The following is a 17132-nucleotide window of genomic DNA, read 5'->3' on the forward strand; positions in this document are numbered from 1 at the left end:
AGGTGTTGAGCAAGATACCAGGAGCAAAGTAATGGCGGAGCACGAAAGGGGAGCAACGGCGACCATGCGATCGCGGACACTTGGAATCGGGTGAAGAAAGGAGCGAACGTTATACTGCCAAAGGTTTCTCTGCTACTCTGCGTCATCCAACGGTGACACTCCACTTCGTTCTCTTTCCCGAATTACTCTACCTCAGACGTAGGTGAAGCGACGCTGAACATAATCGGTGGAATCGGGGTCACGTCTCCGCCACGAATACGTCGATTGCAATTTCGAACGTATACGCGGGCAAATTCGATGCTTCGTTACGCGATACTGGACCACTTTATACAACGCACATAAAACGTCTCCGCTTCGTCGTCGTTCGTGCACGTCGATTCGAACATCTCCTCGATCCTACCGAATCTTTCTTCACGACCGAACTCTGATCGACGCAACTGTTAGTCGCGCAACGTCAAGTTAGAAGATAGAAGCATATAAGGAGAACGAAGAAAGAAGAATCTTAGGAGAACTCCTTGGAAGAGGAAATCGAGTACACGATACGCGTATATCGCTATTATTTCCGAATCTATCGTGATCGAAGATTCTCGATAATTGTGTTCAACTTCGTAAATAAGAAATTTAACGAGGGAAAGGAGAGAGAGAGAGAGAGATATGAGAGAGAGAGTATGATGATAAAATCATCGTTCGTGCGATGTAGGCGACGTGGAAATTAACTGTTCGTAGTCGTTGTACATACTCGTAGTAACGTGTGTATCATAGAAACTGAAATTTCTTACATTGCTTGGAACGAGACGCCTCGAACGTTCGAGATGCTCGTTTGATGAAATATCTCCGTCGTTTTCCGAAAGATTTCGAGCGAACTTGTACAGAGTGGTTTCTGATAAAATATTTAAATGGAAATTTATGTAAAAATTCGATAAAAGTTTTCGAGTGGTGTTTTCCTAGAATTTGACTTTCTATTTGAAAAGTATAACCACCTTCTCTACGTAGCACCGCGTGTCTTTTTGATACGCGTTGACCGTTGTATTTATCGTGTGTGCGTGTGCGTGCAAACACTAGAATAAGATGTATAGAATCGATATTTCATCGGTCGTCACTCTGTCTAATTTCTACGTTTCTCACTCCGATTTCCATTCAGCTGTGCGATTAAATCTCTTCTTTCGGGTAAAAGTTACGACAACTTCAACGACAACAAGATACACGAAAATATCTGCTAATTCGAGAAGATTTAAATTTAAAGTTAAAAAAGTGCCGAAAGACGGAACACGCGAACGAGCGTTCGAGTATCCTCGTTCGAACCGCGTTCGCGCTCGAAATTCTCTCGGTTGACCACGCATCGGAATCAATCGCATTCCCGCCGCCAGATCTACTCTCCAGACCGAAGAAAGTGCCAACCAATTTGTAAATACGGTATCGTCTTGCCGGAGTCGTGTAGCAGAGCGAATGGTAATTCTCTATCGCGTAACGAGCGTTCCGTTGTGTCGCGCCTGTTTTTTCCGATTCGGTTCGCGATCCAGTGCTCGCATCCGAGAAAAGCCTGTACGCGCGATAATTTTTGTTCCGAGCGACGTATTCTATCGCGCGAAAATCACGTCCATCGTGTCCTCGACATTGCGATTACGACGATCGAATCGTCGTTCGTATAGCCGATTACGATCGAGCGTCACCGAGTACAAATTCCATTGTCCTGTCCGATGTATATGCTCGCGAGAGACAATTCGAAGGAAAAAAGGTCTGATCGTGTAAATTCGTTTCGACGTTCTTTTTCTCTCGTTCTACTTTAGGAAATCGTTTATTCGTTTATTTTTTTACTCGTTATAGGATTTCACTCGTATTTTTTATATCTATATATGTTTTTCCTATTGAAAACGTATTTTAAGAGTAGAAGTTACGCTCTTATCGAGAGAGGACTCTTCGAACCTGCGCGAGCAAAACAGATCGTGACTTATTTCTTCAAGAAGAAAAAAAGGAAAAAAGAAAAAAAGGAAGAAAGGAAAAAAGGGAAGCGTACAACCGTCATTCGTCACTAAAGTCTTCCCAAAAGAAAAAGAAGAAAAAAAAAAAAGAGAAAGAAGATAAGAAAGTATAGTACATTTAGAGCAGTACAAACGAGATGACAGAGCAAACTAATTTCAAAATACGATTATATCGAACGAAAAGTTAAAAAAAAAAAAAAAAGAAAAGAAAATTAAAGAAGTCGTGATCCGTAAGTGCAAGGTCCACGTCTATATAGTATTTTTATTATAATAAGCGATCGAAAGTGTAAATGCCGATTATATAAAGGGGTAAAAAGGAAGAGATAGAGAAAAGATAAGTAGAAGGTTCTATTTCTCCCAAACAAATGTTTTATATAAGCTATTTTTAGTAAACGTTTAGCGCACCCGTTCCGATGGGTAGTCAATGCGAGAACTCGCCGTGTTTAAAGTTCTAATTGCCTCGGAATGTTCTTCGTTCTCTCGATATCGTAGATCCCCGAAAGTATAGACGTTACGCGAGCGAAGAGATAAGAAAGAAGAAAGAAAATGAAGATAACCGACGTCTATGTGCTTCTGAAAAATATCGTCTAGCGCCCATCGAAATGAATTTCTCTCAAAGTGTTCGACTTTCGTTGCAGGATCGACGACGCGTTAAATCGAATAATTACAGCGATCTATAAATCGATCGTCGTCGATGGAACAAAGAGGTTTAGGTAGTTGCAAGAATCCTGCGACGTTCGAGGACTCGTAAGATTCGTAAAGTCGTAAGAACGTCTGTCCGGTGATTTCTTACAACTTTTCTAACACGATTTTGCGCGTTGATAATTTTATTTCCTCGAAATAATACTCGAGACTTAGGAAAAGAACCGGTTAGTCGCCTTTCTTTATCCATTAAGAACACGAAAAATTGTTTGTGGCCATATCTGACCATCGATTTCTTTCGATCGCGTCCTAAGACATTTATCCTCGACGGATTCCAATTAAAAGTTGAAACTTTTCTCGGCCAAATCTTCTTCCGAGTCGCGAACGAGCGCGCAGACGATTTCTATTATTACAAACGAGTTCTATAACGCGTAACTTCCTGAATTTTTTACCAATCTTCGATCGACGTAACGAAAGAGTTTCTTCGTAGCTTGTATAACGATTCACGAGGTTCTATATGTCCGAGCGAGTCGCGATCCCGTCGACATATTACTTCTATTATAATACTACAAATTATCTTGGCGTAACGCGAGTTGCAAAAGAGAAAAACAGGATGGAAGGGTGATAAAGAGGAATACGCGCCTCGTCGTTCTAGCCTAGTTAAGCGAATGACGAAAAGGGTAGCGTAGCTACGTCTTTCGTTTATCGTATCGAGTATTTGTTTTACCGTTATATGAGATTTTTCGCGAATACTTTGCTAACCAAATGTCCATTACGTCTGAACTATCGAGCTATCGATCGAGGAAAGATCTCGTATCGTACAAGGATGATCGCTAGTGCGCGCAATTTTGATCTCGCAGAAACGAAGGAAATCGTAAAGGTGATTATTCAAATAGATCTCGCAAATGTCACGATCGTGCTTTCGTTTCTTACGATTTAATATTTTTCTTTTCGTTAGCAATACCACCGTTTCACGGAACTTTCAACTCGTTTTTTCTTCAATTTTTCCTATCTGTTACTTATTCTTGTTACGCCGCGTTTCGTTTTCAATGAGAATGAGAAATCGAGACCACGAAATCGAGAATCATCGTTTCCAGATCGACGAACAAAGCTTCAAACTGTATGTATACGTACACAGCATAAATATTCGACGACTCGAACGCGTGGATAAGAAAGAAGTTTTCTAAGATATTACGAATCCAATCGTTTAGGTTTTCCATCTATATATATATATATACACATTTTACTTTACGTAAAAGGAAACTGTGTTGCCAATCGAAACTAAAAATATTAATGTACCTTTGTCAAGATATTTTACGCTTACGTTTTCTTCTTTTTCGCGCTTGCGGTTTAGAACTACTGTAATTAATCGTATATCGAAGAGGCAACTGCCTTTTATACACGCAAACGTCGTATTTCGTTATTCGTTGTAAGAGCGAGTTCACAGGCTGCTAAAAAACGTTAAAGAGAAAACTTTGCTTTTTAGCGCACAATACATAGAGATTTAGCCGGAATAAGAACTTTGTTGCTAATTTATCAACTAGTTTGTCATCGATAATTCCGTAATTCGATATTTTTCTGCCGGAATACCCGCATTTCACCAAGGAATATCAACATTTTACCCGCTGTCTTCGATAAATACGGTGAAAAACGATCGGCAATTTTGCAAGATTTTTAAGCTGTTTCGACGATATTTTATTACGAACGAATTCTCGAATTTATACGCAACTGTTATACTCGTGATCCTTCTTACCCGTTATAAATTATGTGATAATTGACAATACCTTTTCTAAGGTAATAATTAAAGCGGTAAATAGTATTAGTAATTAATTATTAATAGCGTAACTATCGTATTAATACGTTGTTCTAAACGATAAATTTGATAAATTCGATGAATTTAATTAAATTTAAATACCGAACAAAGAGGAGAAAGATCGCACGGCTCTGATTCGAGAATTCGATTGCCGATACATGCGTTTGATTTTACATGCAAGTACGGAGTGTCATACTCGTTTAGTCGACGGTACCTTTACCACGTAGAGAAATATATATATATATATATATATATATATATATTAGCGATATATTTTGTTCGATCATATATTACAGTTACCATGTACATACTTACTTTTATTATGCTTATTTTATCGCCATTTATGTATCTTGAATTTTTTGTAATAATTTACACCAACGTTACTTCGGTGCAACCGAATAGCTTTCGATCGGCAAGATCGTACAAAGTACGCGATCGTTGGTTAATTTACAATTACGATCGTCGAGTAAGATATACGTATAAAATATACAACGCGTTTAAATGAGAATTTCCTCGTTCTTATCGATAATCGTGCGTTTACGTTCATCAAGATTCCGTTCGTACGAGCTACACTGCAAAGTGTAATCATCGCGAGAACTAAAAGTCATGGAAAGTCAAGTACGTATACGTATTATCCCGTTGTCTCGCAATGGACACTCCTTCGGTTTAGAATTTTCACCGAAATCCTGAATATTTCTCGTTTCTTTCGACCAACTAGATCGACACGATATCCGTGACTCTTAGTCGTAGATCGTCACGACAAGGATGCGCGTGAGCCGAACGTCGTTCGAAAAAGTATCTCCGAATTGTACGATTTCGTGAAACTCGTAGCTTATTATACTCGGTCTATGTATATGTATAGTATGTATACGTACGCGTACGCAACGCGCGTCGAACGAAACTGCGATGATCTTCGACGGGCGAGAATACCTGCGAAATCGACCAAAAAAAGTGAAAAAAGACAAAGAAAGACGAAAGAAGAAAAAAAGGAATAGAAAGAAAAGAGAATCGCGAAGCAGAGGGGATAAGAAAAGAAAAGAGAATCGTTCGGAATTCTAGGACGAATGAATCTAGTCTTTTTGTAAACGAGAAACACGAGAGTATCGTATATTTTGAGAATTACGTGCTAGAAGCGTCTAAACCCGTAGATAGAGAGGACAATATCAACGATCGTGTTGTGCTCTACTCTGATTGAAAGTAATGGAACACACCTATATACACTATATACGTACATGCATACATTTGCGCATACACAGAGAGACAGCCGTGTACGCGTGTACAGATACACAGGCAATACGAATTAGTGGATATTTTTAATAAACGGATATACGGAGCCGAGAAATTTCCGATTAATCCGCGGATCGATCGATTCGACACAGGATCGCGATCGTCGCGATGCGAGTCGCTGCTATTGTAATTTTCTCGTTTCTATTCTTCTTGTCTTCGACAACACGTCTGTCGTCCTGTATGCGATGATCAATGCCGATATTAATTAATCACGGGTAATTACCGCCCTCTCCCTTGTAACGATAATTGTCAATGATCGAGTGAAAATAAATTGGTTTTTCAGTGATAAAACGATTTTGCCTAGGTCGTTCGTTCGTTTTCGAAGAACGAACGAATTTCCTTCGACCAACGAATCGAAAAGTTTAACGAAAACCAAGCAAAACGTTTAGTCGTAGTCGAAGTTCCTCGACCAAAGGTTCGCGCTTCGGATCGAACGACGAGTTTCGTTTCTATTTTCACTTTATCGAACCTGTTTTCTTCTAGATCGAATCGTTCCTTACCTATGCTCCGCCAAGACCAACGACCGAAGAGACGATCGTCCACCTGATCGTCCAGGTAAATCGAGAGTTCGACTTTGCGACATCGTGGTTACGCTTTCGTCTTCGTCGTATTCGACGCTTCGAGTTCGACGCTACGTACGATTCTATACGATCAGAGAGGTCGTGTAATAACTTTGAGAAAATATCCGATCCTTTCGTATCAAACCATCTTACGTACCTTTGTCAACGAAATACGGAATATCATCGTTATTAGTAGGACGGATTATTTATCGCGGATCCTTTGATCTTGCAAAGTCGTTTACTTTCGCTTCGCGATTATTTGCGCGATAACGAGTCACCATGAGAATTATCGATAGTTCGCAACGGTAAAGAAAGGCGAATTAAACAAAGATATTTAGATAGAGCGGCAGACGGTTCGTATCGATGATTCTTATGGCGACTCGTTATTTCGATAAGTCACACGCGAAGGGATACGACGGATACTACCAATTCTGATATTCATAAAAAACATATTTAATATACTCATAGTTTGACATTCGTATATAACTCGTGATCGAAGAAACTCGTTACACCGCGTAATAATTTGCGATTAAGAAACCCGAGATACTGCATATAGTACTTAGTATCGCTAATAATTACAAAGTTAATCTAATACTGCTATTTCTTCGGAAAAAGAAGTTCCCTTGATATCGTAGAGCTGGTTCGGAATAACATGTTCGAACCTCTGCGTTTAGACGCAACGTTCGCGCTTCCTCCTTCTCCTTGTCAAATTTCACAGCGCTGTACATATTCAAAGTTAAAAACCAAGCATCGGTATCGGTAACTGACTTTGTCGCTCGCAAATTTCAATCTCCGCCATACCTACGCTCGTTCTCCTTTTCGTTCGACGAACGAAAGTAATTGGAAATGCATCGACCGTTTGGAACACGATCACTCGTACCCCTTCGCATCGAGTTGCTCTATTCTTTTTTCCTTTTTTTCTTTTCTTTTTCTTTTTTTGCTTCTCTTCGAATACCACCGGTACTCTTTGACGTAATTTCTCGCTAAGCGTCGAAATTCGACCGAATCGCCGAGCAAAGACAGTGTTCAAGGCGGAAGCAAGGAGGACTGGGCAACGCTTCACGCTTCAATTTTTATTGTGATAGATTGTATTGAAATTTGTCGCACCGCTTCTGAAAACAAAAAGTGTTTGCACGCGGCTGGATGCTCCGGCCCTCGTGCGCCACGCTATCCTTTTTCAATTTCTTTCGCGCCTCTATCGCGTTACATAGTGTGTTGCGCGTGTCTTTCCCTCCAGTTCTCACATTTCCAACAACGCGCAACGAGTCCTTCGAAGAGGTTCCTAATATATACCGTGTGTTTCTCATATTTTCACATATACCAGCGATGGTATATACAACGAAATTCGACATAGAGCACAACGATAGCGACACTCTTGTTAAGACGCACAGACACGCTTGCTTTTCTATTTACTTATTTCTTCTTTCTTCTTTACGTCATGCCGCCACATTCACACGAGAAATACAATGTACAGATATTCTACTATCACGAGAGATGTACAAGACACGCTAGAGTTACAGTTTTTTTCTTTTTTTATTCCAACACGTTCTTTCTCTCTCTCTCTCTCTTTCTCCCTTCCCCCTCGCGCCTCACCCTCTTTCACTCTGTCATACTCAACGTAATAATTACAGCTGGTAATTTTTTTCTTACTTTTTTCCACTCTCACACCGTTTCTCATTCTCTCCGATTCTTTCTCACCTTTTGCCTCTCACTCTCTCACTCGCTTTCTCTCTCTCTCTCTCTCTCTCTTTCTCTCTGCCTCTCGTAATTCTATATACAATTAGGGTTTCGTTTTTTAGGATGTTAGCGAATAATATTTAGCATCGTACGTCTACGCTGTAAACGATTTAACAGTTTCTTTCCTTTCTTTTGTTTTATTTTTGCTTAAACGCTATAATAGTGCTAAGTAATTTTGTCAGTTATTTATATCACATTGTTCATGTACATGTAGATTCCCCGCACGTTTCCTCCGTTACTTTCTCTTTTCCCGTCGATCGATTTTGTTCCCGAGGATTCCTAGTAGTCGACGAGATTCTTTTTCTTTTTTCTTTTTTTTGTTCCTTTAACTTTTCTTTAATTATATACAAAAAGAGGATGTTTTTTTTATCGCTTTTATTTTCTTCCTCCCCTCCTCTCTCTCTCTCTCTCTCTCTCTCTCTCTCTCGCTCTTTCTCGATTTTACTTTGCTTGTCACCTGTCTCTGCGTGTTCTTCCTTCGCCAAACGCAAGATCGTAGTAGCACGCGCTTAATCGTTAGATTTCCAAACAAGTAAACGTCTGTCGGTATCGTGACGTTTTCCTCGCATAAATAACCAGAACCTTCGTTACGGAAAAGTAACTTTTCCATCGATTTTTTTTCGTTCTTCTTAATCGTCGCTCGAAGCTCGCTATCTCGATATATCCGAAAGTCTACTTTCCTCGGATCGGATCGGATCGGATCGGCTCGTTCCAACGACGAAATAACTCGAAAACTAATTTTTCTTTTTAAGCAAAGATAACGATCGATAAAACGACGGTTGCCACTCGTCTTGCACGTTCGGCGAACGAAGCAACGATCCTCGCCTTCCTACTTACTCGATCTGCGCAACGTGTTAAGAATGCCCCCAACATCTAGTACGAGTATTTACATGCATTGCACGATTCGTAAGATTGGATTTAAAAGATACGAAAAGAAGGAAAGCAGATTGATACGACAGAGTGGCGAACTACAGTTCGAAAGCCTAGCGTTGTTGATTCGTGTTAAAAAAAAAAAAAAAACAAAAAAACAAGGAGGGAACGGAAATGACTAGTGCGCGCGCGCCGAATTTCATATTCTCCAGCAATTTATCATCCCGCAGGAAAATCCTGCGAAATCTCTTTTATACGAACTACGATATCTGCCGACACGTTCTTTACATTAAGTTAAGAGACGAAAATAGAGACGGATCCCCCCGAAAGACACGACGTTTTAATTTTATCTTCTTCGCGAAAACTCCCGATATGTCATCGGCTATGGATGACCGACTGACGCTTTACCAGCGACTAGTTATAGCAGTATAGAGGAAATGAACGACGTCTCGCGTGTGAACGATCGAAGCCTGACGAGCTCTCGAATCTGTACTTTCGTTGAAACGCGAAAAAATGTCACCGTAGCTACAGGCTGCGAGAGACGATATTCCTTCTAATTACATTGCGTGTTACGACGTAGTGCCGTCTTTTAATCGTCATACGTGTAGATTAAAAGTAACCTACGTGATAGTAACAAAGTCATTTGGAAAAAATACTTATGCTTTCGCATAAACAGCGATTGGATTTACGACAGTTCGAAGGAAGCATCTACCTGCGAGTACAGCTGCAACAACGATCGTTATTACCGCGCGAACAAAATCGAACAGTTTTGAAAGAGAGATTGAATCGGGGCAACCAAAAGAGGAATCGGTTATCGGAATTGAAAGATTGGTAATCGAGAGCGGATTGATTAAATCGAGGTAGTGATGTAATACGAAAAGGAGCAAATTTCACGAGTCTTGCCAAGAATCTGAAAACGGGTGCAGATTCCCTGAATATTCAGAGACTATGTAGGTACTGGAACCGAGTCGCTGATCGAACGCGATACCATTGATTCGGAAGTATCGTTCGTAAACTCTGCTAATTTAGTAGTACTCGATCGTAAACGATTACAGTTATTTCGCAAACGATGCTCGACCGAAATAATTTCCAACGAACGAAATTTCTTTTTTTCTTTCGTTTCGTTTAACGCATTCGTTGTTCCGTTTATTTGCGAGAATAAGCAGCAACGGGATAAAACATCGATTTGTCAAAGTCAGACACTTGGCGTGCCAAAGCAGAATGAAACGACAGACTTACGGAATACTGCTCGAAACTTTGATACGTAAATTCGATAAAAATCATCGCAGAGTATAGCGCTATCGAATTTCGAGCAGTACAAAGATCCAGCGTAACACGAATGCGTTAAAACTTTCTTTCGAACTAACGGTGACGTTTTCAACGTTTCTTACGCATCTACGGGATAACAGGATCGAGCAAGTCCCATGCTGCATTTAAACGCCCTGCAAAACGATATTGCGCCCTCCGCTAACCAATAACTTAGTACATGTTTTAACGTGTTTTCGCAGTAGATCGAAATACACAGCGTCCGCGTATATAATACACCTACATAATCAGCGCATAAACTGACCGACCAAAGCCTTTGATTAAATAATTTAAAAAATAAAAAAAAAACGAGATATATATGTGTGTATACGCAGATACAAGTTAAGAATAATACTAGTGTACAAATGGTGATATTCTGAAAGAGACCGTTAACGGTCACACGTACACTCACACACACGCGCGTATAAAAATTCTTCGCTACACCGCTTTCAAACTCTTAGCTTCGCTTTTGCGCGTCGTTCGCGAATTCCAAATCGTTCTTAATCGAATTTTGATCTTTCTCCTCGAGTATGTATTACCCGATACGGAAACCGAAGGAAATTGCTCGCGACGATGTACGATGTCGAAGACGATATCGTAACGCGGGAATCAAGATTTTTGGAAAACGTTTTCGACTCGATCTTCGTGTTTGGAAATTTGTTAACGGCAAAATGGGATTAATCGCGTCACAAAAACGTACAGGTAAAGATATGTAAAAAGAAAAAGAGGAAATCTAACAGATGCGCGATCCTTATTAGAGAGAGCTTATTCTTTGTACTTTTGCAATAAGACTTGACAAGCTACGGGTAGGCGAAGAAATCTCGAACGACGGATTACAGCATCGCGATTACGTCGATAGTCGCAATCGTGTAAAGATAAATCGAAATGTACGAGTAAAAGTATGTTCGTGGCGTTCGAGGGACAAACGTTGCGTACTGCTATTTCGCATCGTACGTTCTATTTATATCGAGTAAACAACCGTTAACGGTCTCGCATCGAGTATATCGAATGAAAGCTCAAAAAACTTAAAATATCGCAAGATGAAACGTAAATTCTTTTTCCTTTACTTACACATAGAAAAAACAATTTAAAATAGTACGATAAACCACCAAGTGTATGTTGTATACGATAATTCCGTGTTCCTCTTGCAACGCAAATCGGAAACTTTTCTTCCCTAATTCGATTATCTATCTGATCGATTGCAGCAAAATATTATGCAAAATATAACGTTTCGTCAGCGGTCCGAACACCTGTATGTACACGTTTCTCCAAAAACAAAACTACCACATATCGTTAAAAACGTACACATACATATTTTGTCTGTCACTTTCTTTTCTTTTTTTTTTGTTTTCAGACTTTCGAGAAAAGCCGCGGCTGAGCGTCCTTTCGAAACGAATCCGATAAAGATATCAGGACCACAAAGCCAAGGCAAACGTTTTGCTTATGCCCAGTGTTGCACTTTGTAAAATAAATAGAAACGAATAAATACTTGAGCACGTTCTATACCTCTGTCTATCTTCTATCTATATATATATATAAGATATATATTTCATATATATAAGATGTATATATATACATAGATAGATAGATAGATAGATGGACAGATAGATAGACAGATAGATAGACAGATAGATACATAGATAGATAGATAGATAGATAGATGTATAGACATATAAAAGAAGAGAAAGAAACGTATGCGTATTTCCTTGGCGTGCATTGAACGCGACGTAAGTTCAATTTATCATCCAAGTTCCCGAAAGTAAATTACAGGCGTAAAGGATAATCGTTTCTCCACAGCCACTATTTAACGCAAAGGATTAATTTAAAAACGCAAGAATATTTATCATCCATCCGATTTCAAGATTTCGATCAATTTCAAACATCTAAACGAACCTTACATATACAATTCATTAATTTAACATCACTCTGTAAACACACAGTTTAGTTTCTTCTTTGCCTAACTTCTTCAATTGCAACAAGGTACCAAAAAAGAAACGTAGCTCTGTTGTACTTTACAGCCGAGATATTTAAAAAATCGTGCAAATAAGATTCCAGTATCACGAGTCAAATCGATTTCACGATTTTTCATGATTTTCAATGAAATTCGTTCGTGATACGTTGCTATATACGATCGCGTATATAATTTAGAAAAAGAGATCTCTCGACAGACAACGTAATACCAACGATCATCGACCGTTTTATTTTCCAGGATTTTATCGTGCGAAAAATGGAACAGCGAAACGTTGAATTTGCAAACGTTAGACGATCGCACTGAGAAATTCCATGGCGTACATCGGCCTACTTTCTTCCATCTTACGCTTCCGGAAAACGCGAACAAGATCATCTTCGTCCGAAGCGGCCTCGTCGCGTTCATTTCCCTGACCCATTTCCGGCGAGTTTTGCCTTCGATAAGTACTTCTCTGAAGCATTCAAGGTACCATGCACAATCGCGCGAGTTGAGCAACGGCATTTTTAACACCTTCGCATCTCTCGGTCGTCTCACTCCTTGGAAGAGCAGAACCATTTGAAATCCAAAGCACGAAGGGACACGAGCCAAGTTTTACAAAATAAGAAATCCTCCCTCGTTGTTGGAAATACCACGACGGAGAGAATTATCGCGTCTCTTGTGTCTCTTCTTCCGTTGACCGGATCGTCCATTTTGACCTTATCTCTCGTTGAAGCATCGAATCGATCGTGTATAGTAGTCGGTGCTATACACGCGAAACGCGTTAGACGATAACGGAACGTGGACACGTGTCGATTAAACACCGATCTATCGTAATCTCTGCGACCCCGCGCCTCCGTACACCCAGCGGGAGCCATTTCTCAAACTAGTTTCACTTTCTTTTGATTCTGTCAGACGGTCGAGTGCGTGGTGGAGGAAGGTTGTGTACTGGAAGCCGTCGTCGATTGTGGTGTTGATGTTGACGGTGAACTGACGACAACTACAGGCTTCACCAGAGTGGTGGTGTTGATATATTGGGCGTTCACGATCGGCATTTGCGCCACGGATTTGAGGATCGGGGTGGTGATCATTTTGCCCGCAAGGCTAGAGGGGGCTAGGATATGAGCAGTCACTTGATTTCCTTGCGAGACAACGGTCATCGGCGTGACGATCGGTGTCAGGCCGGAGAGAGGTGTGTGCGGGCCAACGATATGAGCTATACCCTCTGTGGACGGAGCGTTTTGCATCACTGTCGAGCCTGGTTTACCTGTTGTGGTTTGAAGCGACACTCCTGCATGGCTCAGCGTCAATCCTGCAACCCATAGGGGTAATTGCACGGTAAGATATGTTGTCTTCTTTCGGCCAAAACGAACGCGAATAAGAGAATAATTTGAATCCCTTGCGCTCAACATCGTTTTCACCTGTTATATACCTTTCTACGATTGGTATTTCTAACTATTCGCGAGCATGCACCGTTACTGAAAATCTTTTTTTACGGGACGATTCTTTAAAAATAAATATAATAAATAACGTAATAAATATTAAAAGAAAAAAAAACTTGTACACCATTTTCAAAGCAACCCCGTACACGAATACAACACGAGTCGCTCTGCAAATGGCCACTTTTCTTCTAGCACCGTTTTTCATTACAAGATCGTAACAGTACGATTTCGTCTTGGATGTAGTGCTGTATACGAGAAACGCGAAGAAACAAGATCAGAACTTGCTTTTATAGAAACCGAGAGATACGCGATAACTAACGAGAAATTGGAACTGTGGGTTTGCCCTCTGGTGGCGAATATAGAAAAGATCAGCGTGTTTAAACTATGATACAGATATAAAAGGAAAAGAACGAAAGATATCCAATGTAAAGCATTACCATTTGCAGGCAGTATGTTCAATTCGGCGCCACCGGGAAGTCTAGTCAACTCCGATCCATTTCCACCTACCAGTGTCACACCACCGACCATTTTATGCGTGGTTTGCGCGTCACCCGCTCGTATCCTCGTTTGAGCATCTGCAACGTACACAATGCACGATATTATCCAACACGATCGAGAAAATAAATCGATGTTCTTCGTGGATAGGATGTTTCGTCAAATTTCACAGTAGCAAAGCCAACAAATTCACGCAGTCGTATTACTTAATTGCTATCAAAGATGAAAGAAAAATAAGAAAAGTTCTCTAGATATCGTGGTGTAGTTTGAACAGCACTGAATAAACGTGCGTCGACATGCGTCGCAAATACTCGATCGAATATTTTTTTTATATTTTTAGAACAAACGAAGATTTTTTAAATAAACGACAGCAGCGAACTCGTAATTACGCTACGTAGACAGGATCGTTTCGAGTTACTCACTGGTAACATTCAGTGCAGGAGAATGCGCAGCGAAAACTAACGGCCTCCCCTCGTTTGCCGAATGCACTAATGTAACTGGCCTGACGTCATTGGCGGACGACTGCACGGCTAGGGCCAACGGCCTGTCGTTGTTGGACAGATTAGAATGCACAAACGTTACCCTGTTGTCGTTGGCCGTGGACGAGTGAACGACCAGCGCTACGGGCCTTGGCTCACTTCCAGTGTTCGATTGCACGGCAATAAGCGGCCTCGATTGATCCGGCGAGTTTTGCACGGCCAACGTGAGCGGCCTGGATTCGTTGCTGCCAGTGGTGTGAGTGACCAGAAGTTGCCTCGTGTCACCGGGTATCACCCTCAAGCTCGGACCGAGGTGCTGAAGGGTCGGTACGATCGTCGGCAAGCCTTGACTGGTGTTCAATATCTGAGCGCTGATCGGCAAGTGCAACTGGTGCGGCTGCTGCACTATACTCGTTGGTGAAGTATTAACTTTCTCCTACGATGAAAATTTCACGAATTACTTTGGATCGAGCTTTCGACTTTCTCATATGTAATATATAATTCTGCAATGTATATTCTAATTCCTTTCTAAATCTACAAAAATAAATGTTGTGTTGCATTGGTCGGCAACTAATTTATACATATCTATATAAACCAGTTATATGAAACACATTCGCAATGCATTTGAATCTTGCACCGTTGTTCCACACACAACGTTAAAAGGTACACAAACGTTGTGTCCAAGGGGGTGCGTGCTACTAGCTACTAAAACGCTTTGCTCTGCTTTTTTGCTTGCTGCAGTATGCTTCGACGATATATACTTCGCGATCTAACCATTTTCAAGCGAATAAAAACGGTTAGTTACGATTTTAGCCGAAACTGGGATTCGATCCAGGGACGTTCGGATTAGCAGTCGCGGACTTAACCGACCGAGCCAATTCAACCGGCCGTAGAACTTTTGTGCTCGATATCGTCTTCAATCTCTTATGGGACGTACCTGCGCTGGAGTAGGAATGCTAGGTGCAGGCGTTCCAGGACTCGAACTCGCAGGTGGACTTTCTCTGGAACTTGGCGCAAGATTCATACCCTGCGCTTGGCAGACAACCGCCGCAGTGGCAACCTGATTGTGGATACTGGAAGTCGCGCTAGTACTTTGAAGCGCCTGCGGTGAACTAGCCGTAGCTGCGCTGCTCAGGCTGCTGGTACTACTGTACCTCGTACCACCCCGTGCGAGCCCCGTCACATCAACCTCCATGTTTTCTGAAACTTTAGTAAAAAAAAAAAAATTCTTAAATCAGAAATTGCCACCTTACATTTTTCTCTTATCGTCGATTCTATATTTTATAAAAGGTTCGCTTCGATGGTTGTTGATTCTCTTCGAGTACGTTTAAAAGGTATACGAATGTCCTATTTCGATCGTAAGACTTACTACTTCTCGTGGCCGTTACATCGGCAGCCGCATTCTGTTCCGGTAAAAGAGTATTAAAGTCGATGTGATCCCAAGTAGCCGCGAGTTCCTTCTTCAGAGCTAGTAATCTTTGCTGGGCAGCAATTTTTTCCCTAGCAAGCCTTTCCATTTCGTGCTCGTAATCTCGTTCCTTCCTTCTCAACATCTGCAACGATATCCCCGCAATTAAAAAAACAGGGCAATCGATGGTAGAAAAAAGTTTCGCATTTTTTTATAGAACGAGCAGAAAAATTAATTAGCTTTCGACCGAAACGATGTAAAATACAACACGTTCTCGCGATTATATAAGCACGTGTTCCAGACAGATTCCGATTATTCGCGAACGAGAAAGCGCAAATATATTTCGACCGATAACGCGATATATTTATTTATTTGCTCCCTCGAAACTTCTGCGATCCCAAAACTCCAAAATTTACGCAATCTGTCGTACATGAAATTATCTTTGTTTATCAAACCTGCGTGTTTCACAGTTTCACGGAAACGATTGCAGTTGTTGCGATCCTCTTCGCACACTCCGGTAGATCTTTATGAAAAATTGCGTGCGCACGATAAAAAGCGGACGAAAACCCATTATACGTATCCCGGCTTCGTTTTCGAGAATAGCATAACGCGAGCGTCACACGATACTCCTGCAGATTCAGGACAACTCTCCATCGAAATACGATAAGCCTTGTGTTTGACGTCAGCACGAACATGCGTGAAGGAACCGTGCACGAGTGCACGGGTGCACGTGACAACGAGCTCCGATACCCAGCGAACGAGATGCATGCGTTTCGAGAGAAGTCGAGGAGAAAGAAAATATGCAAGGACGAAATTCTTGTCGTGTGCAAATTCGAACCTGATCGCTCGTTTCGCGCCACAAGTGCTGAGAAAATTCACGATGCGGCAACTTTGAACCACGATAAGAATCTCCAACGAAGAATCGGCATCATTTGCTGTACAAATTACAAAATTCCATCTCGCGTCTTGGCCCATATGTATTTAACTTTCCTGTAATCTTCGTGTCAGCAAACGCAACCTTATACCGTTATAGAACTTAATCTAGGCTAAACTTCTACTCAGAGTAACTGGTCCAAACCATAGCTTCAACGCGATGTAAAATAGATGGAAATGCCCATTAACCGATGTTAAATCGTTTATTAATATATTATTTATATATATGAAATATTT

General features: G+C 41.0%; 2 protein-coding genes across 11 annotated transcripts in view; one reads left to right on the top strand and one right to left on the bottom strand.

The window, feature by feature from the left end:
- Flo2 (flotillin-2) overlaps positions 1 to 9049 on the top strand; it is a 95289-nt gene extending 86240 nt beyond the window's left edge. For both annotated transcript variants that reach the window (XM_076618108.1, XM_076618109.1), the window contains exon 8: positions 3 to 9049. In XM_076618108.1, the coding sequence (XP_076474223.1) occupies positions 3 to 32 (30 nt within the window). In that variant the 3' untranslated portion in view covers positions 33 to 9049. The remainder of the gene's footprint in view (positions 1 to 2) is intronic.
- LOC117157561 (uncharacterized) overlaps positions 6719 to 17132 on the bottom strand; it is a 36773-nt gene continuing 26359 nt past the window's right edge. For all 9 annotated transcript variants that reach the window (XM_033335663.2, XM_033335661.2, XM_033335662.2 and 6 more), the window contains 5 exons: positions 15924 to 16107; positions 15492 to 15760; positions 14498 to 14990; positions 14018 to 14155; positions 6719 to 13450 (listed from right to left, as the gene is read on the bottom strand). In XM_033335663.2, coding sequence (XP_033191554.1) covers positions 13050 to 13450; positions 14018 to 14155; positions 14498 to 14990; positions 15492 to 15760; positions 15924 to 16107 — 1485 coding nt within the window. In that variant the 3' untranslated portion in view covers positions 6719 to 13049. The remainder of the gene's footprint in view (positions 13451 to 14017; positions 14156 to 14497; positions 14991 to 15491; positions 15761 to 15923; positions 16108 to 17132) is intronic.

This window comes from Bombus vancouverensis, chromosome 4, assembly GCF_051014615.1.
Source record: "Bombus vancouverensis nearcticus chromosome 4, iyBomVanc1_principal, whole genome shotgun sequence".
Taxonomy (NCBI): domain Eukaryota; kingdom Metazoa; phylum Arthropoda; class Insecta; order Hymenoptera; family Apidae; genus Bombus; species Bombus vancouverensis.